This window comes from Podarcis raffonei, chromosome 2 (genome assembly GCF_027172205.1).
Source record: "Podarcis raffonei isolate rPodRaf1 chromosome 2, rPodRaf1.pri, whole genome shotgun sequence".
Lineage (NCBI taxonomy): Eukaryota > Metazoa > Chordata > Lepidosauria > Squamata > Lacertidae > Podarcis > Podarcis raffonei.
The window spans coordinates 16,044,687-16,070,871 of NC_070603.1; the positions used below are offsets into that span (position 1 = coordinate 16,044,687).

At 49.1% G+C, this 26,185-nt stretch overlaps 1 protein-coding gene across 2 annotated transcripts in view; it reads left to right on the plus strand.

Moving 5' to 3' along the window:
* Nucleotides 1-6,553: 6,553 nt before the first annotated feature.
* The window catches only part of ASIC1 (acid sensing ion channel subunit 1), a 222,407-nt gene continuing 202,775 nt past the window's right edge, over nt 6,554-26,185 (plus strand). The window contains exons 1-3 of one of the 2 annotated variants that reach the window (XM_053375081.1): nt 6,554-7,084; nt 7,593-7,990; nt 14,725-14,920. In XM_053375081.1, the coding sequence (XP_053231056.1) occupies nt 7,626-7,990; nt 14,725-14,920 (561 nt within the window). In that variant the 5' untranslated portion in view covers nt 6,554-7,084; nt 7,593-7,625. The remainder of the gene's footprint in view (nt 7,085-7,592; nt 7,991-14,724; nt 14,921-26,185) is intronic. The other variant, XM_053375082.1, reaches the window with a different exon arrangement.

Sequence of the window (26,185 nt, forward strand, 5' to 3'; positions counted from 1 at the left end):
TCCATGATCACTGCAGATGGTGAGAGCAGTCACGAAATTAAAAGACGCCTGCTTCTTGGGAGAAAAGCAATGACAAACTTGGACAGCATCTTAAAAAGCAGAGACATCACCTTGCCGACAAAGGTCCATATAGCTAAAGCTATGGGTTTCCCAGTAGTGATGTATGGAAGTGAGAGCTGGACCATAAAGAAGGCTGATCACCGAAGAATTGATGCTTTTGAATTGATGGGCCTTAACTTGGTTGCTCCTGGGTATCTGTAGGACTTTGGTTTGGACTTTGGACGTGTGGATTGACCCTGGACTGGAGACTTGACATACCGACTTGGTAGCAGGTAGGCCAAGAGTTCAGGACACTGTGTGCTTTAAATGAATGATTTGTATACGCAGACTCGCACAGCACCAAGAGGGGCGTGTAAAGGAAGGAGCTGGAGTTTTCCATGTGATCTGAAGAAGCACCGGTGAGAGTCAGGGATTTAAGAGATCTGAGGAAGGGAGGAGAGAGGCTCTGTTATGTACTGAGTTGAATAGGATCCAAAATGCAGCAGTCTGATTGGTCCTAGAACAATAGGATCCAAAATGCAGCAGTCTGATTGGTCCTAGAACAATAGGATTCAGAATGCAGCAGTCTGATTGGTCCTAGAACAATAGGCTTCAGAATGCAGCAGTCTGATTGGTCCTACAACAATAGGCTTCAGAATGCAGCAGTCTGATTGGTCCTAGAACAACAGGATTCAGAATGCAGCAGTCTGATTGGTCCACAGGAGCCACCCAATCCAGCCCCAGGTGGAAGTGAATCCGCAGCCTGATTGGCCTACAGGAGAATTCGGGAATTAGCTAATCACGTGGGGCCCATTGTGTAAATAATGTATATAAAGCAGACATTCTGGGGAAACTTTCATTCCTCCTCACCACTATGAGCTGAATAAAGAGCATGAAATCCAGTCTCAACTCTGAGTATATTTCAGGCTCCATGGGGCCAACGGGCATTTTCATAAGGCAGTGATACCCACAGCCTGATCAGACTACAATCCCCACGGCGGCCCACCCTGGGATTCTCAAACACATTCACAAGAGAGCCATTAGAGCAAATCACTCTCCCCGGCTCCCAGTTCATTTCCTTGGCTCCATTGATTTCTGCAAGGAACAGAACAAAATTCATAAAAGGGAAAGTGTGCACAGTTGCCTCCTGAAATAGATTCATTTTAGCCTGCGCTCCCCAAGCTCACGCAGCAGCCATTTCCTCCAACATGCTCCCACCTCCCGGCAACTGCCTATTCAGTGGTTGCCAGGATATTGATGTGTGAACTGCTGATGTCAGGAAAGAATAAACTGTCCGACATAAAGGAAGAAGACAGAGTCGTGTAGTGGTTAGAGTGTTGGACTAGGACCTGGGAAATGGGAATTCAAATCCCTGCTCGGCCATGAAGCTCGCTGGATAGCCTTGGACTGGTCACTGCCTCTCACCCTATCCTACCTTGTTGTGAGGATTAAATAGAGACCAACGTGGAACATCAGTGAAATAAATAAATTAATTGTCGAGAGGGCTGGTGAGAACGGAGACTAAAGTGGTACCTTGGGTTAAGTACTTAATTCGTTCCGGAGGTCCGTTCTAAACCTGAAACTGTTCTTAACCTGAAGCACCACTTTAGCTAATGGGGCCTCCCGCTGCTGCCGCGCCACCGGAGCACGATTTCTGTTCTCATCCTGAAGCAAAGTTCTTAACCTGAGGTAATATTTCTGGGTTAGCGGAGTCTGTAACCTGAAGCGTATGTAACCTGAAGCGTATGTAACCCGAGGTACCACTGTACAACGCTTCCTCTCTCTGGGTGGGTTTGGCTCCACCATTCAAATTGGAATGAGCAGGGCTTAATGGTTAAGATGGGACACAGGTGGCGCTGTGGGTTAAACCACAGAGCCTAGGACTTGCCGATCAGAAGGTCGGCGGTTCGAATCCCGGTGACAGGGTGAGCTCCCGTTGCTTGGTCCTGCTCCTGCCAACCTAGCAGTTTGAAAGCGCGTCAAAGTGCAAGTAGATAAATAGGTACCGCTCTGGCGGGAAGGTAAACGGTGTTTCCGTGCGCTGCTCTGGTTTGCCAGAAGCGGCTTAGTCATGCTGGCCACATGACCCAGAAGCTGTACACCGGCTCCCTCGGCCAATAAAGCGAGATGAGCGCCACAACCCCAGAGTCGGTCACGACTGGACCTAAGGGTCTGGGGTCCCTTTACCCTTTACCTTTAATGGCAATGTGGGGGAGGAAGGGAAAGGAGAATGTTAGCCGCTTTGAGACTCCTTAAAGGGAGTGAAAGGCGGGATATCAAATCCAAACTCTTCTTCTTCTTCTTAAGATGGTAGGGGATAGCTAGGACTCCTGGGTCCTAGTCCCAGTTTTGAATCCCAGGAATATTTGCAAAATCCCTTCCCTATATCTGGGAATTGCAACCCCTCGTCTTCCTGAAACTGAGATGCAGTCTCCAGCAGCAGCAGCTGCTGGAGCAGGAGGAGGACTAACCTTGGGACGACTCTGGCTGGTTCTGTCAAAACACAAGGAGCCAGTCAGGATGCCAATGACTGGGTCAGAGTAAGAAGATAGGCACAAACGGTGTGTGGCTTTTAAAGCTACAGCACGGAGACTGTGTGGCACAGCACGCACAGATGTTCTCTTCACCATCCAGCCTGTACATATTTGTTGTATGTTTAACTGGGGCAGCTGCATTCACTGAGGGGAAGTGGCGTGTGGGGAGAGCAGGGATTCCGGGCACCTGATTTTCACAGGAGTGAATGCAAAAAGAAAAGCCTGCGTTTTTTGCATTCTCCACGATAATATGCATCTCGGATCTGCACAGGAGTTAGAAACTGTGGACGCAGCAGTGTGCTGATAAAGTCATGCATTGTGCTTTTACAGGTATAACCTGCGAAGCATAATATCCCACGTACAGCCTGGAAAATCAGATTCTCCACCCACCCCCTGCAAAAAGAAAAAAAAGGAAAAGAAAGATTGACTGGAAATATCTGTATATCCCATCCTGAGTTTCTTTCCTAGACCCGGATCCTGCACTCTTCATTCTGATTCCCTCCTTCCTCCCAATCTGTTGATTCTATTGGACCGGGAAAAGACTTGTGGAGGTGGTTTGTTACAATGAATGGCAGCTCTGGTTCAGTTCCAGGGAAGAATGTGAAGTTAATCAAGTGCTCTCAAGGGTCTAAGGCAGTGTTTGTCTTCCACTGAACTGCTGACCATGGCTGATTGGGTCCGTAGCACATGACACAGCCACCTGCTGACGCGGGGGAAGCTGTCCTTCCTCCAGCAGCAAATAGAGCCCAAACCAGACAGCAGCAAGATCACAGCAAAGAGTGCTTTTTGCTGCTAGATGAGAACTCACCAGGGACTGGCTGTTTGGTTTCGGCTTTTACTCCTGAGGGAGGTGAGCTTGTCAGTATCACAGGAAAGTGGTTGTTGAGCAAAGGCAAACCATCCTGTCAGCCTCTGAATTCCACAGCTGGATGAAACAGTGATGGGGAACCTGTGGCCCTTCAGAGCTTCATAGAATCATAGAATTGTAGAGTTGGAAGGGACCCCAATGGCCATCTCGTTGAATGCAGGAATCTCAACTAAAGCATCCATGGCAGATGGCCATCAAACCTCTGCTTACAAACCTTCAGGGAAGGAGAGTCCACAACCTCTTGTGGCAGCCTGTTCCACTGCTGAACAGCTCTTACTGTCAGAAAGCTCTTCCTGAAGTTTAGTCACTATCTCTTTTCTTGTAACTTGAAGCCATTGGTCTAGGTACTACTCTCCAGAGCAGGAGAAAACAAGCTTGCTCCATCTTCTAGGTGACAGCCCTTTAGATATTTGAAGATGGCTATCATAGCTCCTCTCATTCTCTTCTTTTCCAAGCTAAACATACTCAACTCCGTCAACCATTCCTCATACGGCTTGGTTTCCAGGCCCTTTATCATCTTGGTCACCCTCCTCTGCACATGTTCTAGCTTGTCAATATTCTTCAAAAACTGAACTGGTCACAATACTTGGGTGTCGTCTGACCTAGGCAGAAAAGAGCAGGGACGCTATATTTCTGTTGATGCAGTCTAGAATAGCATTAGTTTTTTTGTAAGCTTATGGTCTACTAAGACCCCCAGATCCCTTTCACATATAGTATTGGCAAGCCAGGTGTTCCCCATTTTGTATCTGTGCAGCTGGTTCTTCCTGCTCAAGTGTAGAACCTTACATTTGTTCCTACTGAAATTTATTTTGGTAGTTTGGGCCCAATTCTCCAATCTGTTAAAGTACCATATTTTTCGCTCCACAGGGCACACCGGACCATAGGGCGCACCTAGTTCTTAGGGAGGAAATAAAGAAAGAAAATGTTATCCCCCCCCCAGGCCCAAAGAACAAAGAAGCCAAGACAGTGAGCAGGATCCATCCCGCTGGCTGTCTTGACTTCGTTTTTAGCCACAGGGCTGGGGCGGGGGAAGCCCAAGCTTCCCCCGACCCCAGCCCCCAAAACAGGTCCAGGAGCGGCGGCAAGATTGTGCACAACCTCACCACTCCCGGAGCTTGCGGGGCTGGGGAAGCCCGAGCCATGGTTTTCCCAGTAGTGATGTATGGAAGTGAGAGCTGGACCATAAAGAAGGCTGACCGCCGAAGAATTGATGCTTTTGGACTATGGTGCTGGAGGAGCCTCTTGAGAGTCCCATGGACTGCAAGAAGATCAATCCTACCCATTCTTAAGGAAATCAGCCCTGAGTGCTCACTGGAAGGACAGACCCTGAAGCTGAGGCTCCAATACTTTGGCCACCTCTTGAGAAGAGAAGACTCCCTGGAAAAGACCCTGATGTTGGGAGAGATTGAGGGCACAAGGAGAAGGAGACGACAGAGGACGAGATGGTTGGACAGTGTTCTTGAAGCTACCGGCATGAGTTTGACCAAACTGCGGGAGGCAGTGGAAGACAGGAGTGCCTGGCGTGCTCTGGTCCATGGGGTCATGAAGAGTTGGGCACGACTAAACAACAAAAGTTGAGTAGTGTCTACTCTGGCTGGCAGCAGCTCTCCATGATTCTAGACAGGGGTCACTCCCAGTCTGCTAGAAAATGTTGGGGATCCAACAAGGGACTCTACCCCAACCTAAGCCCTTCCCTTCATTTTAATGGGTATTGAGCGCTACAGCAAATAACATCCCTTCTACTGAGGGTGGGAGGGAGAAGATGAAAAGAGCCACTTGTGCAAGCTCAGGGACCTCTTGGCCTATTACATATTTAGGTATACACCATAGGAGCCACCTCCTAGGGGCCGACACCTCCCCCCCCCCATTGATGGGCATTACCATTCAAATGGTGCCTGCGCACCAATTTGTGTGTGATCAATTATGAGGGGTGAGGCTTACCTGGGCCTCCACCCCAAAATATTATTCAAGTTGGCACCCCTGGGGGTTTTGTTTTTTGGATAAACCTGAAACCTTGGAGTGAGAACGTCAGAATGCAACACCCAGCCTGGTCTGTGCGTGTACAAGGAGTATTGTATAGGCACACTATTCAAGATAAAGAAGCATGGTATAATATATTTAGTAGCAAGCCCTGCATCATGGGTGCAAATCGGACCTTTCCCAGGGATGCAGTGAACCGACATTTGGACCTGGCTAACTCAGCTGGATGGGACGCGGGTGGTGCTGTGGGTTAAACCACTGAGCCTAGGACTTGCCGATCAGAAGGTCGGTGGTTCGAATCCCCATGACGGGGTGAGCTCCCGTTGCTCGGTCCCTGCTCCTGCCCACCTAGCAATTTGAAAGCACATCAAAGTGCAAGTAGATAAATAGGTACCGCTCCAGCAGGAAGGTAAATGGCGTTTCCGTGCACTGCTCTGGTTCGCCAGAAGCAGCTTTGTCATCCTGGCCACATGACCCGGAAGCTGTACGCCGGCTCCCTCGGCCAATAAAGCGAGATGAGCGCTGCAACCCCAGAGTCGGCCACGACTGGACCTAATGTTCAGGGGTCCCTTTACCGTTACCTTAACTCAGCTGGATAGAGCATGGTGCTGATAACGCCTATGTTGCAGGTTCAATCCCCGTATGGGCCAGCTGCATATTCCTGCATTGCAGGGGGTTGGACTAGATGATCCTCGGGGTCACATCCAGCTCTACAATTCTATGTGCCCCAGGGTTGGGGGCGGCACCATTTAACAATATGCCCGGCGTTGGGCGAACCGTCAGCTCGTGTGAGCTCCCGAAGCGCAGTGACTGATGGCGTGAGTAGGTCTTTGAATGCTCTGCGTGCGGGAGGGAGGCCGACGACGGGACTTTGGCATCAGTTCAGAGAAAAAAGCAAAACGTGAATGGGAGGCCGCTGCGGGAGCGGGGAAGACTCTGATTTTCTCTCGCTCTCTCTAGCACACACATGTCCCCGGCCTCAGCTTGCAACAGCTCCTGCTGCCGGCGCGCACACCCTACGCCGCCCCCTGCAATCCCAGATTGGGCACCTCCAAGCGCGGCGAGCCGCTCTCCTCCTCCTCCTCGCGCACAGGCGCGCGCACTCACACACTCGCACGACGCCCAAGGCTCGCCGCTGCTGCCGCCACCCGGCGATCTCTCGCAGGGGCTCCCGGCTCGGCCAGCCAGCCCTGCCAGCCCACTTGGGCCCTGACTCCCGTGGGAGACGCGGCGAATTCCTGCGGATCCTCCTCCTCCTGCTGCCTCGGAGCCCGGCGCGATTCCCTCCCTCGGCCGCCCCGCCCCGAGGAGCAGCCGCCGCGCTCGCCACCAGGGGAGAGGATGCCTGGCTTTGGCACCGAGACACGCGCCGCCGCCGCCGCTGCTTAGTCGCGCTCAGCTGCCTGCTTTCCGGCCCCGATCGCCTTTCTTTGATTCCAGTCAGGAAGGGAGAAGGAGGAGGATCCTCTCCGCCGCCACCACCACCTCCTCCTCCTCCCCGCCGCCGCCAGGTGCCGCCTGGGCTCGGGTACCCTTGGTGCTCTCGCCGTGCGCCTTTGCGCTTCGCAGCCTCTCCAAAAGCCCCGCACGGCCAGCCCAGCCGGCGAGCATTCCATCCCTCGGAGCGCCAGCTCCCGGCTGCCGACGCTGGCCCTGCTTCCAGGTTTGCATGCTCGGCGCGTAAAGCGGGACCGCGCGGGGTGGGGAGGGGAATTGGTGGGGTGGGAATGGGAAGGGGGGGATTCCCACACACCAGAGCCGTGGCTACGCTGCGGAGATGGGGGCGGAGTGGGGGGCTAGCCCTAGGTTTGTTTGCCCCTGGTGAAGCCTCCAGAGGGGCGCCACAAATACGCAGGGAGGGAGGTGGTGGCCAAAGTGGATTATGGAGCCGGGGGTGAAATAAAGCCCCAGCACACGCGCGCACACACACACACCTCGGGTTAAAGGGGCAGCCGGGAGAAGGGGTGCTCTCCGGGAACCGGGAAGAGCCAGAGAGGAAGGGGAGGGCGCCTCGGCGTCGATCTCGTCCTCTCCCCCAGACGACGGCTTGGCTTGGGAGGCGGGGAAGGGGAGGTTGCGGGCTTCGCTCTCTTCCCGAGCAGGTGTGGGGGGATCCGAAGAGGGCAGGCGCTCACCCGGCGTCGCCGCTTTCCTCTCGTCTCTCCCCACAGATCTGCTTCTCCTTCCCTGTCCCAGGCCTGACCATGATGGACCTGAAGGTGGACGAAGAGGAGGTGGAGAACGGGCAGCCGGTGAGCATCGAGGCGTTCGCCAGCAATTCCACGCTGCACGGCCTGTCGCACATCTTCTCGTACGAGCGCTTCTTCGCCAAGCGCGTCTTCTGGACCCTTTGCTTCCTGGGCTCCTTGGCCATGCTGGTCTTCGAGTGCAACGAAAGGATCCAGTACTACTTCCTCTACCCGCACGTCACCAAGCTGGACGAAGTGGCCACTTCCCACATGACCTTCCCGGCCGTCACCTTCTGCAACCTCAACGAGTTCCGCTTCAGCCGGGTGACCAAGAATGACCTGTACCACGCTGGCGAGCTGCTGGCCCTCCTCAATAGTCGGTAGGTCCCTGTGCGGCGGTTGGCGATGGCACAGGGCTCCGTGCCCGCTGAGCGGGGTACCCAAGCGCACATCGCTGCGGGTTGGCGTTCAACAGTTAGAGCACTTGCGGCCCTCGCATGGCGTGCACCTGATGTGTAGGGGTGGGTGGGGGTGTGTTGGGGGACTTTGTGCACCAAAGTGTGTTCTATGGACACGGTTCCCGGACTGGTGCATAAATGGGGAGTTGCCTGTAATCGGAATTTGCTAGCTTGACACCTTTCAAGATGTGCATTTTTGTATGCCCGGCCACTTGCATAGGCTACACCACAGGCCCAGAAACGCCCTGCATCAGGCTAGATCCAGTGGCATGCACTGGGCATGCCGCACATGTGGCTCCTTGCAAGTGCTGCACATGCGGGTGAAACACCCCTGGCAATGTGGCACCAGGCACCCCTTTTTTCAGTCATGTTCCTTTAAGACTCTTCAAAACTGATTTATTCCCCTACTGTGGATACAGCTGTGAGCACTGCTTGCACTTCTGATTGCTTCCTTCCTTCAATGCAGCTTTTCACGCTTTTGTGTCTGAAGCCTCATCACACACACACACGCACTTCCCGGTACTTAACAGAGCCGGTCCCTATGGGAACAGGGTAACGTTTACGACCAATTGGACAGGCCCTGAAGAAGGCCCCACCCTGGCATTCTTACAGGCACGATCCCTTACAGTTCCCTGCAGGTGTGTTCAAGGAGATCCAGGGATAAGGCCACTAAAACTCACACCTGTGTGTGGCTCTTGTGAGAGTGCAAGAGACCGTTTGGTTTTCTGGAAGGCTGGCTGGCACAGGAGTTATGCAGCGGGAGTTTCTTTGCCTTGTCTCTGTAGCAGAGCTGTGCTGCAGCCGCTCTCTGCTTGTTTTAGTGACTGCTCTTAAGTGCTCCGGAGCACGAACCCTAAGGAAGAACCCCCATGTGCATTTCACCGCATCTCATCCAGGCACCTCTCTGCCCTCTGCTGGAGAGAATCGCAACTCCTTGGCAGTGCATCGTGGTCCAATTATATTCCCAACTGCCGAGGGAGGGAGGAAAGTCTTGTTGCTAAGTTTGCATGGGTTTCTAAGTCAGGATGGCCCAGAATTCAGCTCGCTCAAATGCTCTCACATCCCTCTGACTCAACGGGGATGTTGTAAATCCATTCTGTTTGGCAGAATCTTGTCCTACCTGGTGCCTGATTTTTTGATTTGTTGTTGACCAGAATCTTGGGCTGTATAAAAAGGCAGTGTTGTGCAGAATGGTCCATTTTGAATGGGGCTTCCTTTTTTTTAAAGCCTGCTCCTTATTTCAAAGGCCACTGTGCCATAACATCTGGGCAGATGGCCTCTTGTTTCAGGGCATAAGAAACATATGAAGATCCCAGCTGGATTGGACAAGAAGTCCTAGTCCAGAGTTCCTTTCCTTTTCCATCCATGGCCAGCCAGAAGCTTCTGGGAAACTTACAAGGCAGCAGCCCGTCCCTGGTATCAATGGCCCAAATTTTTGGTATTAATGAAGTGACATAACTGCAGCTGAACATGGAGGGTCTATTTAGCCGTCAGAGCTAATAGCTGTGATAGACGTCTCCTCTGTGCATTTGTCTAATAACTCTCCTCTTTCCTCACCCCGAGCTGTCTAAGCTATTTGCTGTTTCTACATCTTGTGCCAGCATAACCCATAAGTTAAAATTAGCCATTTTGTAGGCAACAGCTGCCCAGGGTCAGGCCGATGGTCTGATCCATTCTACTTCCAGCAGTGGCCAAATCAAAATGGACCAGCAAGCTAAAAGAATGCTGTTCCTCCTGGCTTGTCTCTCTAGATGTTCATGGTCTCTGGAACAGAAGTCCACAGTTTTTGACTGGGCTTGGCAGCTGTTGTCTCAAGTAGTGGGGCTCAGCTTTCTGGCTTCCTGGTCTACGAAAGTAACATAAGCAATGCCCTTCTTTTTGCGATTATTTCTTGGCAAGGGGGTTTTAGCAAGGAAGAAGCAGCAGGCTGTGTGTGCACATGTTTGAAGCGATGGTTCTCTAATGCAGTTCTCTATGTGCAAAATGTGCCATCTGGTGATGAATCTGGATTTCTGAGAATTGTAGTAAAGTGATATTGTGGGTGGGGGTGGAGCCACATCTCTCCATCCAGCCTTAATGATCGTGAGGTCTCGTGAAAAGCCGGCAATGTGAAGTCCCAAGGCCTGTCATAATTGCTGGTCTCGCTCTGCCTAATTCCGTGGGTTCCAGTTATATTCCTTCAGCCATGCAACTTGCTTGCTGCATCTTTCTCCCAATGCACAGCTCCATGCAAAAATATTTCAAATTACGATCCAGTGTGTGATGCAGAACACTGCACACAATTAATCACATTTATGCAAAGTAAGCAAAATGTACACATGCCTTGTCAAATTTGCTTGATTTGAGATTTTGTGTTGGAGAACTGGGTTTATTTTATTTTGCGTAACATCTGAGCAGTTTTGTGGCTGGCCCTTGTTGTTGTTGTTGTTTAGTCGTTTAGTCGTGTCCGACTCTTCGTGACCCCATGGACCAGAGCACGCCAGGCACCTCTGTCCTCCACTACCTCCCGCAGTTTGGTCAAACTCATGCTGGTAACCTCGAAAACACTATCCAACCATCTCGTCCTCTGTCGTCCCCTTCTCCTTGTGCCCTCCATCTTTCCCAGCATCAGTGTCTTCTCCAGGGAGTCTTCTTCTCTTCTCATGAGGTGGCCAAAGTACTGGAGCCTCAGCTTCACGCTCTGTCCTTCCAGTGAGCACTCAGGGCTGATTTCCTTCAGAATGGAGAGGTTTGATCTTCTTGCAGTCCATGGGACTCTCAAGAGTCTTCTCCAGCACCATAATTCAAAAGCATCAATTCTTCGGCGATCAGCCTTCTTTATGGTCCAGCTTTCACTTCCATACATCACTACTGGGAAAACCATGGCTTTAACTATACGGACCTTTGTTGGCAAGGTGACGTCTCTACTTCTCAAGATGCTGTCTAGGCCTGTCATTGCCCTTCTCCCAAGAAGCAGGCGTCTTTTAATGGCTGCAAACTTTTAGTGGCTGGCCCTAGCCATCTCTGAAAGTGGTATCTTTTATTTCTATCAGGCGTTGCGGGACAGATTCTGATTCCCTGGTCCTTGAACCACTAGGGCCACTGGTAGGAGGAGGAGCTTATTGCAGGCAGCTTGAGACTCTGGCATCATAACCTAGAAACCTCCTGGTCCTTGGAATTGGGTCAGCCAGTCAGCCAGCCCTGTACTGCTGGCTGATAAAAACTTCCCAGATCAGCTGCACTCTATGAATAAATGGGCAACTCGTTCTAGGTAACGGTGGGATAGATTTGAAGGTGCAAAAGGCTAGGACCCCACTGAGCAGAAGGAGTATGAGGGTTCCCCAGTGCAGCAGGACCGACTTGCCAGAGTTTGCAATCAGTTTAGTACCATCCAAAACGGGGGTTGCCAACCTTTTGGAGCCCTCAGGCACCTTTGCAAACTGGAGAACTGTTATGGGCAGCACACACACACACACACACAACAACAACAACAACAACCAAGCACAGCCTGCACTCTGCAATATTGCCTACAATGGAATATTTCTTTCAAGTCTAATTTCCTCCTCCCCCCCTTTTTATTTATTTTTTAAAAATTTTATTGATACAGCAAGAAAAAAGAAAAAACACAAATACCAAATTACACACAGGAATAACCATAGACACATAATCTTCTTAACAAACAATAAAACATATATTGGTCTTGGCACTAAAGACCCAACCTCCTGTCTATTCCATATTTCGATTTCATATTACTTATTGCCAATACACACTTTGATCACAATTAAACTTTTTCTTAATATAGCTAATTTCTTATATCTACCTTGCAACTATTACTGAAGTTCCTCGAATACTGCAACAGCATTCTTTCAAGTCTAAGGAGGGCAAGTCTTTCAAGTCTAAGGAGGGCAGGAGGCCTTATGGGCACCAGGGAAAGCCTCTGTGGACACATGTACAATCACAGGGCACATGTTGGCAACCTGTGGCCTAAAGAGAGGCCATCCCATAAGATACTTTTTTGTCCAGGATCTAAAGTTTCCCAGTTGCCCCACTGCCTCCAGGCTATTCCTCTGTGCCTGTCTGCTCCAGGAACTTCCCAGTCTTCTGGCATATCATTTATTTTTATTGACTACTATTTTATTATTTGTTAAATTTATGTACCGCCCTTCTTCAAGAGATCTCGGGGCAGTTCACAGAATAAGACACAAGATGAAACACAGTAAATAATTAAAGCCAAACAACAAAACAATAACCCCCTCCCCTTTCCACAGCTGCATTTAAAAGGCTGTGGAATATCAGCCAAAGGCCTGGTTGAAGAAGAATGTTTTATTTTTTAAAAGATGTGTTTAAGTTTTGAAACACAACAACACACAAGGGAAGTGGAGAGCAACAACTGTGTGGAGCACATTATTGCCGTTGGAATAAAATAAACAGAAGGTTACCTGTACTTTTGCAGACATGTTAATAAAACAGATTCTGCAAAGGGACATTTTGGATGTAAGAGCCAGATATCAATAAAGTAGCCTTGACATATCATTTATTTTTTTTAAAAACCAACCCAAAACATTCACCGCTTTCCACAAAGAAAGAAAGAAATGACTTTTACACACGGATTAGCAACAAGAAAAATAGCAACCACCACATTCCAGGGACGAGCCATGCTTAGTGGGCTTCAACATCTGAGATGTTGGCACAGTCCTGAGTCTGGGTCTTCCAGGGATTGTGTGAGGATAACAATAGAATCCAAATTATGTGTCGTCATTCCCATAGGCTCCGTAAAGGTAAAGGGACCCCTGACCATTAGGTCCAGTCGTGACCGACTCTGGGGTTGCGGCGCTCATCTCGTTTTATCGGCCGAGGGAGCCAGCGTACAGCTTCCGGGTCATGTGGCCAGCATGACTAAGCCACTTCTGGCGAACCAGAGCAGCGCACGGAAACGCCATTTACCTTCTGCCAGAGCGGTACCTATTTATCTACTTGCACTTTGACGTGCTTTCGAACTGCTAGGTTGGCAGGAGCAGGGACCGAGCAACGGGAGCTCACCCCATCACTGGGATTCGAACCGCCTAGGCTCTGTGGTTTCACCCACAGCGCCACCATATAGGCTCCTTAGGCCAATCCATATGCTACATTTGCAGATGTCACTGGCTCCAACCACTACTGAATTCCTTCGTTACATGCCCTACTGACATCGTAGTTGTCCATAAGGAAGCGGCTCATCCCATACCACAAAGGGGATGCTTGAATTCTCCCACAGATTTCATGTGCCAGAAATGAACCTGAGCTCTGGGCAGATGCACCCATGTTAGGGAAAGCGAAAGGTGTGAAATACTTAAGAGTCCTCAGGCAGAGCGGTAGAGATGGGTGAATCTGTCAATTTTGGATTCTTATTTTTCCAATCTTAAGTTTGGTTCTCCACATCTCTGCCTTAGTTTGTGAAGTCTTCGCAAAAGTCAGTTAGCAGTCTAGTTCACTTTTCTCCAAAATGACATCTTTTTGCAAGCCATTTCCCTAAAGATAACGTATTGTTTTCATGAATATTTTTATGCACACAGTCACCTGATGTATGCATCTTTGTAATAATATGTTTTTTATATATACCCTGCTTGGTTTCCCCAGCCACTCTGGGCAGTTTACAGCATATATAAAACATAGTAAAATATCAAACCTTAAAAACACCTTTTGCTGTTGCTGCTCCTGGAGAATCACACTGCAAAAGTTGGAGAAGTGTGAAGGTCAGAGGATGGCTGCATTTTGGTTCACAAACTGTTTCAAGAAGTGCAAATTGCCAAGCCAAATTTCTTTCTGATCCATATGCCAGGATTTAGTTGGTTTGCAATTAATAATAATTTTTAAAAACCTAAGCCAAAATAACCCAAATTTTCCATCAGGCGCAGAAAATTCCACAGCTGGCATAGATTTAAGCAAACATGCATATATTGTACAGTGGTACCTCGGGTTACATACGCTTCAGGTTACAGACTCCGCTAACCCAGAAATAGTGCTTCAGGTTAAGAACTTTGCTTCAGGATAAGAACAGAAATCGTGCTCCGGTGGCATGGCGGCAGCTGGAGGCCCCATTAGCTTAAGTAGTGCTTCAGGTTAAGAACGGACCTCCGGAACGAATTAAGTACTTAACCCGAGGTACCACTGTATTATAAAAAAAGCTCTAACTAAAAAAGAAAGAAAGAAAGAAAATATTTGGGGGAAGGAGAAAGAAAACCCCACCACATTTTTTGCCTTCATTCCTGTTACTCATGTAAAAAAACCAGCCCACCCAGATGTTATACCTTTGCAAGTTGCAGTTGCAGTTTTTAAAGAGAAAAGTAATAGCATAGTCTTGAGAATGCCAGACTGCTCTTGGAAGGAATTGAGACCCGTTGCGTATTATCCCAGAGGTAACACGGTGCTTTAATTACACCATGCTTTAATTGCACATATGTCTGTGTGCTGCAAGCTTCTCACAGTCGATTGCCTGTAATGGCAATGTCCCAGAATACTTCAGACCCTACCCTTCCACGTTGCAGCGCTCCTCGACTGCCCTCTGTCTGCTCCTCTCTTGCACAGGGACACCAGAGGGTATGGTGGCTCCCTGTGGACATAGCAAACAACCCAGCAAACGGGGAGACTCGAATGGACCCATTTCTCCCCTTGGGACTGAGCTGTGCGTTTTCCTTCAGGTACGAAATCCCAGACACCCAAATGGCTGACGAGAAGCAGCTGGAGATCCTCCAGGAGAAGGCCAATTTCCGCAACTTCAAGCCAAAACCCTTCAACATGCGGGAATTCTCCGACCGAGCCGGCCACGACATCCAGGAAATGCTACTTGCCTGCACGTTCCGTGGGACGCCGTGTGACCCCAGCGACTTCAAAGTGGTGAGTCGCCGTTTCTCGGATCCAGTCTCTGGAAAGCGAAAGGCTTTGACTGCTGTGAAACTGCTGGTAGACATGGCTTGGTGCTCGTGTTGGGTGGGGAGGGAAAGTCTGTCCATGGCAGGTGAGATGAAACAGAGGCCAAAATCTGTCAAGAGTAAGAGAGCGTGTATATACAACAAGCGTGTTATCTCTGATGGGCAGAGGGACACAAACCATGTACAAAGGACCGAAGTCAGTCAGGGCCTATAACAGATTTCCTCCTTCTTTTCGGCAGAGCTGAGACCTTGCTGGAGTCTTGGGATGTGTGCATTAAACCTGAGTTGATTGTGTCTGTGGCAACTGTGTGGACATATTGAGGCCTTGTGGTGGACATTTAAGATTTCTGAAGAGTTTGTTTGTGTGCTGATGCAGGGATTTCTGTCTTTGTGGATACCACAACAAGATTTAGAGATGCCTTGATTCTCCCCTCCCCAGTCCCAATAAGATATTGGAGAAAAAGTCCTGTGAGGGAAACTGAGCATTGCTTGCCTTCTCTTCACTCGGCCTTGACATCATAAGGCCTGTGGGGAGAGGCTCATTGCTACGAGGGCCTCTCCCAGCTGTAGATTTGTATATCTCTTGATATGGAATGGGGTTTGCACCATGCCTGTCTGTTCACCATCTGAATTATTTTGATGCTCGGTGCTATTGGATTGTTGTGGTGACTCATGTGAGCTTTTAAGCGGATGGGCTTGCGTTGCGTGCGATGTTTTATCAGATCTGGAAGATGGCTACCGGGCGGAGGATCTCGCAATGTGCCTCGGATGCGATTGGGGGAAAACGGAAGGGCAGCCAGCCCGATTTGTGGCTTCTTTTGCGTCAGACTGACAGGGCTTGTTTGCCTCAACCTAGAGGAAAGCAGCACAAAAACTATAGGGAGGCTTCCGTTGTTGTGAGTGTAGCCACCAAGTCACTTAAAACCTCCACCTCAAGATGGACAGTTGCAATAATGGCTCAAGCTCCCTAGCAAGGGAGTTTTGTTTTTAATGAGAGCAGGGGAAGAGGCAGAATTATGTGACTGCTAAAATATATTGCTACCCCCACAGGAGGACTACAGAGAGAAAAAATAAAGTCTGAAAGTGACAGGGATGTGGGCACCAGCATCCTCAGGCAGCATACTCAGCCCATTGATCATCCATTTGATCCAATCAGATGCACAAACTGGGTTAAGAGGAAGGGTTAGGATGCAAACCTTATAGCTTGTTGTTGTTTAGTCGTTTAGTCGTGTCTGACTCTTCATGACCCCATGGACCAGAGCACGCCAGGCACTGCCTCCCAGTTTGGTCAAACTCATGTTCGTAGCTTCGAGAACACTGTCCAACCATCTCGTCCTCTGTCGTCCCCTTCTCCTTGTGCCCTCCATCTTTCCCAACATCAGGGTCTTTTCCAGGGAGTTTTCTCTTCTCATGAGGTGGCCAAAGTATTGGAGCCTCAGCTTCAGGATCTGTCCTTCCAGTGAGCACCCAGGGCTGATTTCCTTCAGAATGGAGAGGTTTGATCTTCTTGCAGTCCATGGGACTCTCAAGAGTCTCCTCCAGCACCATAATTCAAAAGCATCAATTCTTCAGCGATCAGCCTTCTTTATGGTCCATATGGTCCACATGGTCTATATGGTATAGCTAGGGGTGTCTAAACTCTGCACTAAAAGTAACCAATGGTTTATACTGGGTCGTAGCTCCATGGTGTGACATTTTTGTGCAGAAGGCCCCAGGTTCAGTCGCTGGCAACTTCAAGAAGGACAAGGAGAGACTCCAATCTTGAAACCCTGGAGAGCTACAGTACTTTCAGCAACTGTTGACAATACTGAGCTGGATGGCTGCACAGAATCTTAGAACTGTAGAGTTGGAAGGGACCATGAGGGACATCTAGTCTACCCCCCCAATGCAGGAATCCCCAATGTGGGGATCGAACACACAACCCTGAGATTAAGTGTCTCATGATATTCAATTCCTAATTTCTGGCTGGTTGCAGGTGGGTTTTCCAGATAGCTTTTTGCCACCAAGGGCTTGCCTGGGATTCCACTTGCCATAATGGAGCTGGAAGTATCAAGTATGTAAATTGAACAAAGTTGTCTGCGTTTGTTTGTTTGTTTGTTTGGCAATAATTGTTTTGGAATGAGAGAAAGGGAGACTGGGATTCAGGGCCAGCTCACCTCTGAGGCAAGCTGACGCGACTGCCTCAGGCAGCAAGATCAACAGGGACAGCAGATCCCGATGTAGACCTTTATTCCTCCCTTGTTCCTGATGTAGATCCTCAGTCACCCCTTCTTCCCTGGCAGGGAGGACGCCATTTTGTGGTTCACCTCAGGTGGCAAAATGTCTTGGGCCGCTCCTGCTGGGCTGTCAGTGTGTGTGGTACCTTTCAGGATTATATAGGCAACACCGTGGTATTGCTTTTTTTTAAGCAGGAACTCGCCGGAACTCAGGTGGGTGCTATTGCCATTCTAAGAGAATGAGAGAGGTGTTCATGGTGAGTTCTGGCACCTCTTTTTCTAGAAAATAGTACTGGGCAACAGAGATGGGTATCTGTTTATAGAGCTTATAGACTAAAACTTACAGATACAGTGGTACCTTGGTTCTAAAACTTAATACGTTCCATAAGTCCGTTCCAAAACCAAAGCATTCCAAAACCAAGGCGGACTTTCCCATAGAAAGTAATGCAAAACGAATTAATCCGTTCCAGACTTTTAAAAACAACCCCTAAAACAGCAATTTAACATGAATTTTACTATCTAACGAGCCCATTGATCCATAAAATGAAAGCAATTATCAATGTACTGTACTATAAAATAAATAAGACGGTATCGTAGATGATAAAAATTAAAAATAATTGTTTTTCTTACCTGCTCTGATGATATTCATTGTTTGGATGGGGGACTTTTATCCATTTCCACAGTCACACAATCAAGCAATCAGTAGCTGAACTGGGTTCCACACAGTCACAAAAATTAATTGAAAAAGTCTCAAAAACACAAAATAAATAGCAAAAACAAAAGTGCCAAACTTAATCAGTTCCGGAAGTCCATTTGACTTCTGAAATGTTCAGTAACCAAGGCACAGCTTCTGACTGGTGCAGGTGCCCCAGAAACAATAGCTGACAGCCGCATTGAATGTTCAGCTTCCAAAAAAGTTCGAAAACTGGAACTTACTTCCAGGTTTTCGGAGTTTGAGAACCAAGGCGTTTGAGAACCGAGGTAGTTGGAAACAATACAGGGAGGGAAAGAGAAACGTGAGCTGTTGTTACCTGAACCTTGTTTATAACTGGGAATGGAGATGAAGAGGATAAGTCAAAGGCCGTGTGGGGAAAGTGGGGTTTGAGGAGGATGGATCTGAAGGAAGGGAGAGTGGTGGTGCCATGTACACATCACAGAGAGGCAGCTGCGCATGTAAGGATCAGCAAGGGGGAAGAGGCAGAGATCATTTGAGAGAGCGGGAAGAGACCTTCAGTAGGCGGAGAAGGTGAGAGAGCTGGAGGAGAGACGTAAAGAGAATATAAAGGAGCAGGAATATAAAGAGGGAAAACAAAAGAGGCAGAAGGGAGCAAGGTGGGGCAAGGCCACGGATCTCTTTAAATGTAAGGACAAGGACCCCAAAGGGGATGGGAAGCCAACAAAAGGCACCAAAAGGAACATCACATGCTCTGAGTGACAAGAGAGGTAAATATTTTTGACAGCAGAGGTTTGGAATAGAAGCGAGATGACGGAGGGAACGAGGAAGTCTGAAGTTGAGGTTGCCGCAGCAGTCAAGGTGGGAGATGACTTCTTGGGCATGGACCAGAATTTGACCCGGGGCAGAGAAAATTTGGGGGGGGGGGTTATGTTGTGCAGGTACTGTCCTACCACTGGGGTGATGGATCTCCTTGCTGGCTTTCAAGATTTCCCCTGCAATCAAGCCTGCTTTTATTTCCCTAAGGGCTTCTTTAAAAAAAAAAAACTGAAAAGGAAAAGACATGTATGATCTGTTGTCTCTTTCTGCTTACTGAGTGCTGAGTGCAGTCTTGATCTCTGCACTAATGTGGTGCAATAGCAGAAATGTGCCTTCTTCCTTGTGGCTTGAGGAGTTAGATGCCCGTATTTAGGGAGAATATACCCTGAAGGAGCAAAAGTCTTCTGTGCTGGGGAGGAGGCACAAGGCAGAATACCACACCGGTTGTAGGCTTGCATGCGGAAAAGTGGACAAGAGAACCCATACTTTCAGCGTCCTGAGTGGTTAGATCACACTTGCTCTACAGCTGCTACCACCGGCTTCTCCTGGCTGTGATTACATTCAGCAGTAGCATGGTGCTGGCTGTCTACAAAGCAGTGGGGCTGAGACTTTTTTACAATGAACCTCCATGTGCAGCCATGGAAGGACTGTTGGTGGCTAGCTTGGAGCCCCTGGTAAACACACCTATACTGATGATGATGATGATGATGATGATGATAATAATAATAATAATAATAATAGTAATAGTAATAATTTATTATTTATACCCCACCCATCTGGCTGGGCTTCCCCAGCCACTCTGGGCGGCTTCCAAAAAAATATTAAAATACTGTAATACATCAAACATTAAAAGCTTCCCTAAACAGGGCTGCCTTCAGATGTCTTCTAAAAGTCTGGTAGTTGTTGTTCTCTTTGACATCTGGTGGGAGGGTGTTCCACAGGGAGGGCGCCACCACCGAGAAGGCCCTCTGCCTGGTTCCCTGTAACTTGGCTTCTCGCAGTGAGGGAACCGCCAGAAGGCCCTCGGTGCTGGACCTCAGTGTCTGGGTAGAATGATGGGGGTGGAGACGCTCCTTCAGATATACTGGACTGAGGCCGTTTAGGGCTTTAAAGGTCATCACCAACACTTTGAATTGTGCTGGGAGCCAATGTAGGTCTTTCAAGACCGGTGTTATATGGTCTCGGCAGCCGCTCCCAGTCACCAGTCTGGCTGCCGCGTTCTGGATTAGTTGTAGTTCCCAGGTCACCTTCAAAGGTAGCCTCACGTAGAGCGCATTGCAGTAGTCCAAGCGGGAGATAACCAGAGCATGCACCACTCTGGCAAGGCAGTGGGACCAGAGTACCCCTGGCATGGGACCAGGATGTTTGGAGGGCAGTTTCTTCTAGGGTTGGGCGATAAATCGATTTGAAGTCTATACAGTGGTTCCCTGGTTCTTGAACTTAATCTGTTATGGGAGTCCATTTGACTCCCGAAACCATTCAAAAACCAAGGCATGGCTTTGGCTGCAGGAGCTTTCTGCACTCAAGCGGAAGCCATGTCGGACGTTCGGCTTCCAAAAAAAGTTCGCAAACCAGAACACTTACTTCCGGGTTTGCATCGTTCAGGAGCTAAGCTGTTTGAGTACCAAGGTACCAGTGTATTGTGATACTGGTTTCATAATTTTTGACCTGGCAATATGCAGTGGTACCTTGGTTTTCAAACGTCTCCGTTGACGAACATTTCGGTTTACGAACGCCATAAACCTGGAAGTAAGTGTTTCGGTTTTCGAACACGCCTCGGAAGTCGAACATGCCACCCGGCTTCTGCTGAGTGCGAGATCCTGAGGCCTAGCTGTCGGTTGTTGAGTTTTCAGTTTTCGAACATTTCAGAACTTGAACGGTCTTCTGGAATGGATTACGTTCAAAAATCAAGGTACACTGTACAGTCATATCTTGGGTTAAATATGCTTCAGGTTGAGCATTTTCAGGTTGCGTTCCGCGGCGACCCAGAAGTAATGGAACAGGTTACTTCCGGGTTTTGCTGCTCGTGCATACGCAGACGCTCAAAATGACATCATGTGCATGCGCAGAAGCGGTGAATTGCGACATGCACAGACGCGGGTTACGTTCTGCTCAGAATGCGAACGGGGCTCTGGAACGGATCCCATTCTCATCCAGAGGTACCACTGTTTTGCGAATCATGATGTGTTTGTGTGTGTGTGCGCGCGCTATGCGGAAATCACAATGTGGGGAAAACCGTGAAGCCAGCCAATGCGTCTCTCGATTCCTGCAGCCCCTGTTAACTCTGCCTGCTCAGCAATCCCTTCCCTCCTGCAGGAGGCAGCGAGTCCCAAGAGCAGGCGCCAGCAAAAATCACGATGCAGGAAAAACCGTGAAGCCAGCCAGTGCCTCTGCATAGCTCCATCCTTATTTCAGGCATTGTGATATATTGGTATATTGTGATGTTTAGGCTGGTGATAGATCGCAGTGTTGAAAACCAGATATCGCCTGCTTTAGCCTCTTTTCATTCAAATCCTGCTCCCTCTCTGCATTGCACATCGGAGACCCTGCAATGCGTTCCATTCCTCTTCGGAGGCACAAGTGGTTGGGATACAAGGCAGGGCCTTTTCAGTTGTGGCACCCAGGTTGTGGAACTCCCCCCTCTAGAAGGGCTCAGTTGGCCCCCACCCTGCTAAGACTCAGAGGAGGACTGTAGCCCAGTGGCAAAGCATTTGCTTTCCATGCAAAAGATCTCAGGGAGGGCTGGGAAGGACTCCTGCCCCAAACCCTGGAAGGTCTCTGCCATTCATTTCAGTAGCAGTACAGAGCTAGATAAACCGATGTTCTGACTCTGTATCAGGCAGCTCCCTGCATTTTTTAAAAATTGCTTTTTGTTTCGGCTTGAAGTTTAATCTCCCTGTGTTGATTATGCTTTGTTTTGTTCTGCTCCTGGCTTTTATTCTGTTTAATTGATGTCATTGTGTGCTGTTTGCTTTGTCGCAAGCCGCTTTGAGGCACCGTTTTAAGGAGAAACGGCAAAATAAAAGAACGATGGGAATGTCTTAGCTGAGAGGAAGAGCAGAACCAGAAGCTGTTGGTAGCTATGGGGTCAGATCAGTAGGAGCAAGTGCCCCAAACTCCTTCCCCTAAATGTGAGCCAGGAGCTTTTGCAATTCTCTCTTAACCATTTCAGAGCAGGGAGAGAGCCCCGCTGAATAGGGATCGACGTTTTGGCTGCCTCCCCAAATTAAACCATTAGCTAATGCGACCGTAGGACAGAATGGAGAGGAGGAGATAGGATCAAGCAGACGTTTGTCCCTTTGCTGAGCAGCTGCATCTCCTAGCCATAGGTTCACATCTCAGCACACCCAGTTTATAAACCATGGTCCTCATTGTGCACACGTAAAACCCTCCCAGGAAAGCAGCAATCGTATTGATCATCCATGGAGCTAAATGCTTTCCTTCCAGTCCTCCGTACAGCTGACAGGCCCCGTGGCTGCTTGTCTAGGGGGAGGGACGCCAAGTGTGCAGCCCTGACAGCAGGATCGGGGGAGAAACTGAATGCACAACATCCATTTGCACATACAGTCACGGGAATCCACAGGACAGGGGACTATGCCTGGTCCATAATCTCAATTACCAGCTTTCCTGGGAGAAGGAGATGCGTTCCCATTGAGAGGTTCCTCAAACTGGAAGTCTTTCCAGTTGGCCACCAGAAAACATTCTGCACATTCTCTGAAGCACCCGGCCTTAAGCATACAGTGGTACCTCGCAAGACGAAATTAATTCGTTCTGCGAGTTTTTTCGTCTTGCAAAGCACGGATTCCCTGGGTATTAACGGTTTTAAAAAAAAGGAAACAAACTCGCAAGACGTTCTCGTCTTGCAAAGCAAGCCCATAGGGAAATTTGTCTTGCGAAGCAACTCAAAAAACGAAAAACTCTTTCGTCTTGCGAGTTTTTCGTTTTACGAGGCATTCGTCTTGCGGGGTACCACTGTATTATGATTTCACATATTCTATGCCAGCGCTTAGACTTTCAGAACAAGTTCCAGGGCTCTCTTTTGAAACTCAGCCCTGATCGAATCAAGCTGTATTAGCTCTTGGCTTGTTCATCCAGATTCTGATGTTTTGAAAAATCCTGAGCCACACCTGAATGTATCACTCAGTGCATCATGATATTTGTGTTTTATGTTTTTACGTTCTGAATTTTATCCTGTGAACCGCCCTAAGACTTGCGGGGATAGGGCGGTATACAAATTTTAATAATAATATAGAGAAGGAGGAATGGCCACACTTTGCCAGCAGATCCCGGGACTGGATACAACAATTTAAAATTCAGAGCTAGAAACAGTTAAAACAGATTACAGATGGCGGCTGACAGATTGAGGTTGAATTCTGACAAGAAGTACTGTTTTGGGGGGACTCCCTGGTCCTGAATGGGGTAAATGTGCCCCTCAAGGACCAGGTGCACAGCCCGGGAGTCAGCTGTCCATGGAGGTGCAGGTCAATTCTGTGTCCAGGGCAGCTGTCTACCAGCTCCATCTGGTATGCAGGCTGAGACCCTACCTGCCCGCTGACTGTCTTGCCAGAGTGGTGCATGCTCTGGTTATCTCCCGCTTGGACTACTGCAATGCGCTCTATGTGGGGCTACCTTTGAAGGTAACTCAGAAACTGCAATTAATCCAGAATGCAGAAGCTAGACTGGTGACTGGGCGTGGCCATTGAGACCATATAACACCGGTCCTGACAGACCTACATTGGCTCCCAGTACGTTTCCAAGCACAATTCAAAGTGTTGGTGCTGACTTTTAAAGCCCTAATTGGCCTCGGCCCAGTATACCTGAAGGAGTGTCTCCACCCCCAGACACTGAGGTCCAGCTCCGAGGGCCTTCTGGTGGTTCCCTCACTGAAAGGTTACAGGGAACCGGACAGAAGGCCTTCTCAGTAGTGGCGCCTGCCCTGTGGAACACACCCTCCCATCAGATGTCAAGGAAATAAACAACTATCTGACTTTTAGAAGACCTCTGAAGGCAGCCCTGTTTAGGGAAATTTCTAATGTTTGATGTTTTATCATGCTTTTAATATATTGTTTGGGGCTGCCCAGAATGACTGGGGATACCCAGCCAGATGGGCGGGGTATAAATAATACATTATCATTATCATTGTTATATTAATACAGTCACAAGAATTGGGTAAAGAGGTGTGTCTTCAACATTTACCAAAAACTGTATATTGAAGAAGGCAGACACACTTCTGTAGGGAGGGAATTCCACAGCTGAGGGGCTACCACAGAGAATGCCCCCTCTGAGGCCACCACCAACCCAAACCTCTGAGGGGATAGAACTACCAAGAGGGCCCTCTTTAAAAATATTCCCACCCACCCCCAAAGGCAAGCTGATCTCCTTCTTGAGGTGTCCACCTAGGTTCTAGTAACCTCCGGTCAGGGAATAGGACATAAAAACGCTGGTTAAATCCTAAACTGAGCAGCGCCATCATTGCTAGGCGTGGCATCAGTGCCTGGCACTCTTTGGCAACGGCCAATGCCTGTCATTGCTTTCTGCCTTGGGTGGCCATGAATGGGAACGGGCCCTTTTTAATTCTCAGCACTGTCTGGAGTGGCAGAACATGGGTGAGGTGGCGTGGAGAGACCTTTGGGACCCCGTGTGAAAATGTTAATGGTGCTTCCCTTCTGCCACCACCGAGTAAGCCGGTGGCACTTGAGAAGAAGAAGAAGAAGAGTTTGGATTTGATATCCCGCTTTATCACTACCCGAAGGAGTCTCAAAGCGGCTAACAATCTCCTTTCCCTTCCTCCCTCACAACAAACACTCTGTGAGGTGAGTGGGGCTGAGAGACTTCAAAGAAGTGTGACTAGCCCAAGGTCACCCAGCAGCTGCATGTGGAGGAGCGGAGACGCGAACCCGGTTCCCCAGATTACGAGACTACCGCTCTTAACCACTACACCACACTGGCTCTCTTGAGGCCAGCACCAGCCAGGCACACTCCCAAGCCCAGAGCATCGCCAAGCATTTTGGAGCCTAACTAGTTAACCAAGGTGCTTGGCACCTGCTGAAGGGGGAGTCGGGCACATCCTTCTGCAGTAGAGCATAGCAGCACAAACATCTCAAGGCAACGCGGAAAGAGCTTTATCTCCCGTTGCAGAGGCTGGGCACTAAGGCATATCAATTGCTTGGCTGCTACTTCTGGCCAGAGGGCGGGGAGAAAACTTACTGGCGAGTTCCTTCTCTTCCATGCATCAAATCTCTTCCTATCTCTGTCCTTCTATCTGCCCTGTCCAGCACTCCAATCTTGGCTCGCAGTCTCCACCGCCACCATGCTTCTCTCAGTGTCTGGTGTTTGTGACCTTTTCTATATACCAGTCCTCCCCACCCCTTTTGCATACCCTCTACCACTTCACCGATGAAAATAGGGGCATCCTATTCCACCGTCAGCAGCAGCATTTTACTATTTGTATATCACCCATCTGACTGGGTTGCCCCAGCCACTCTGGGCAGCTTCCAACATACAGTGGTATCTCGGGTTAAGTACTTAATTCGTTCCGGAGGTCTGTTCTTAACTTGAAACTGTTCTTAACCTGAAGCACCACTTTAGCTAATGGGGCCTCCTGCAGCCGCCGTGCCGCCGGAGCACAATTTCTTTTCTCATCCTGAAGCAAAGTTCTTAACCTGAAGCTATATTTCTGGATTAGCGGAGTATGTAACCTGAAGTGTATGTAACCCGAGGTACCACTGTATATAAAAACATAATGAAACATCAAATATTAAAAAAAAAAAACCTTCCCTATACAGGGCTGCCTTCAGATGTCTTCTTGAAGGTTGTATAGTTACTTATCTCCTTGGCTCAGGGGTTGCGTAACTCCATACCCTCTCCGATGAAAATAGGGACAACCTAAGGAAAAGCAGAAAAGGGATGTGGGTGGCCCTGTGGGTTAAACCACAGAGCCTAGGACTTGCCGATCAGAAGGTTGGCGGTTCGAATCCCCGCGACGGTGTGAGCTCCCGTTGCTCGGTCCCTGCTCCTGCCAACCTAGCAGTTAAAAAGCACGTCAAAGTGCAAGTAGATAAATAGGTACCACTCCGGCGGGAAGGTAAACAGTGTTTCCGTGTGCTGCTCTGGTTCGCCAGAAGCAGCTTAGTCTGCAGACAAACGCCGGCTCCCTCGGCCAGTAAAGTGAGATGAGCGCTGCAACCCCAGAGACGGCCACGACTGGACCTAATGGTCAGGGTTCCCTTTATTCCACCATCAGCAGCATCGTTTTACTATTTGTACCCCATCCATCTGACTGGGTTGCCCCAGCCACTCTGGGCAGCTTCCAGCATATATAAAAACAGAATGAAACATCAAACATTTAAAAAAAACCCTTCCCTATACAGGGCTGCCTTCAGATGTCTTCTGAAGGTTGTGTAGTTACTTATCTCCTTGGTTCAGGGGTTGCGTAACTCCATACCCTCTCTGATGAAAATAGGGACGTCCTAAGGAAAAGCGGGACATTCCAGGATCAGATCAGAAACCGGGACAGCTTCTG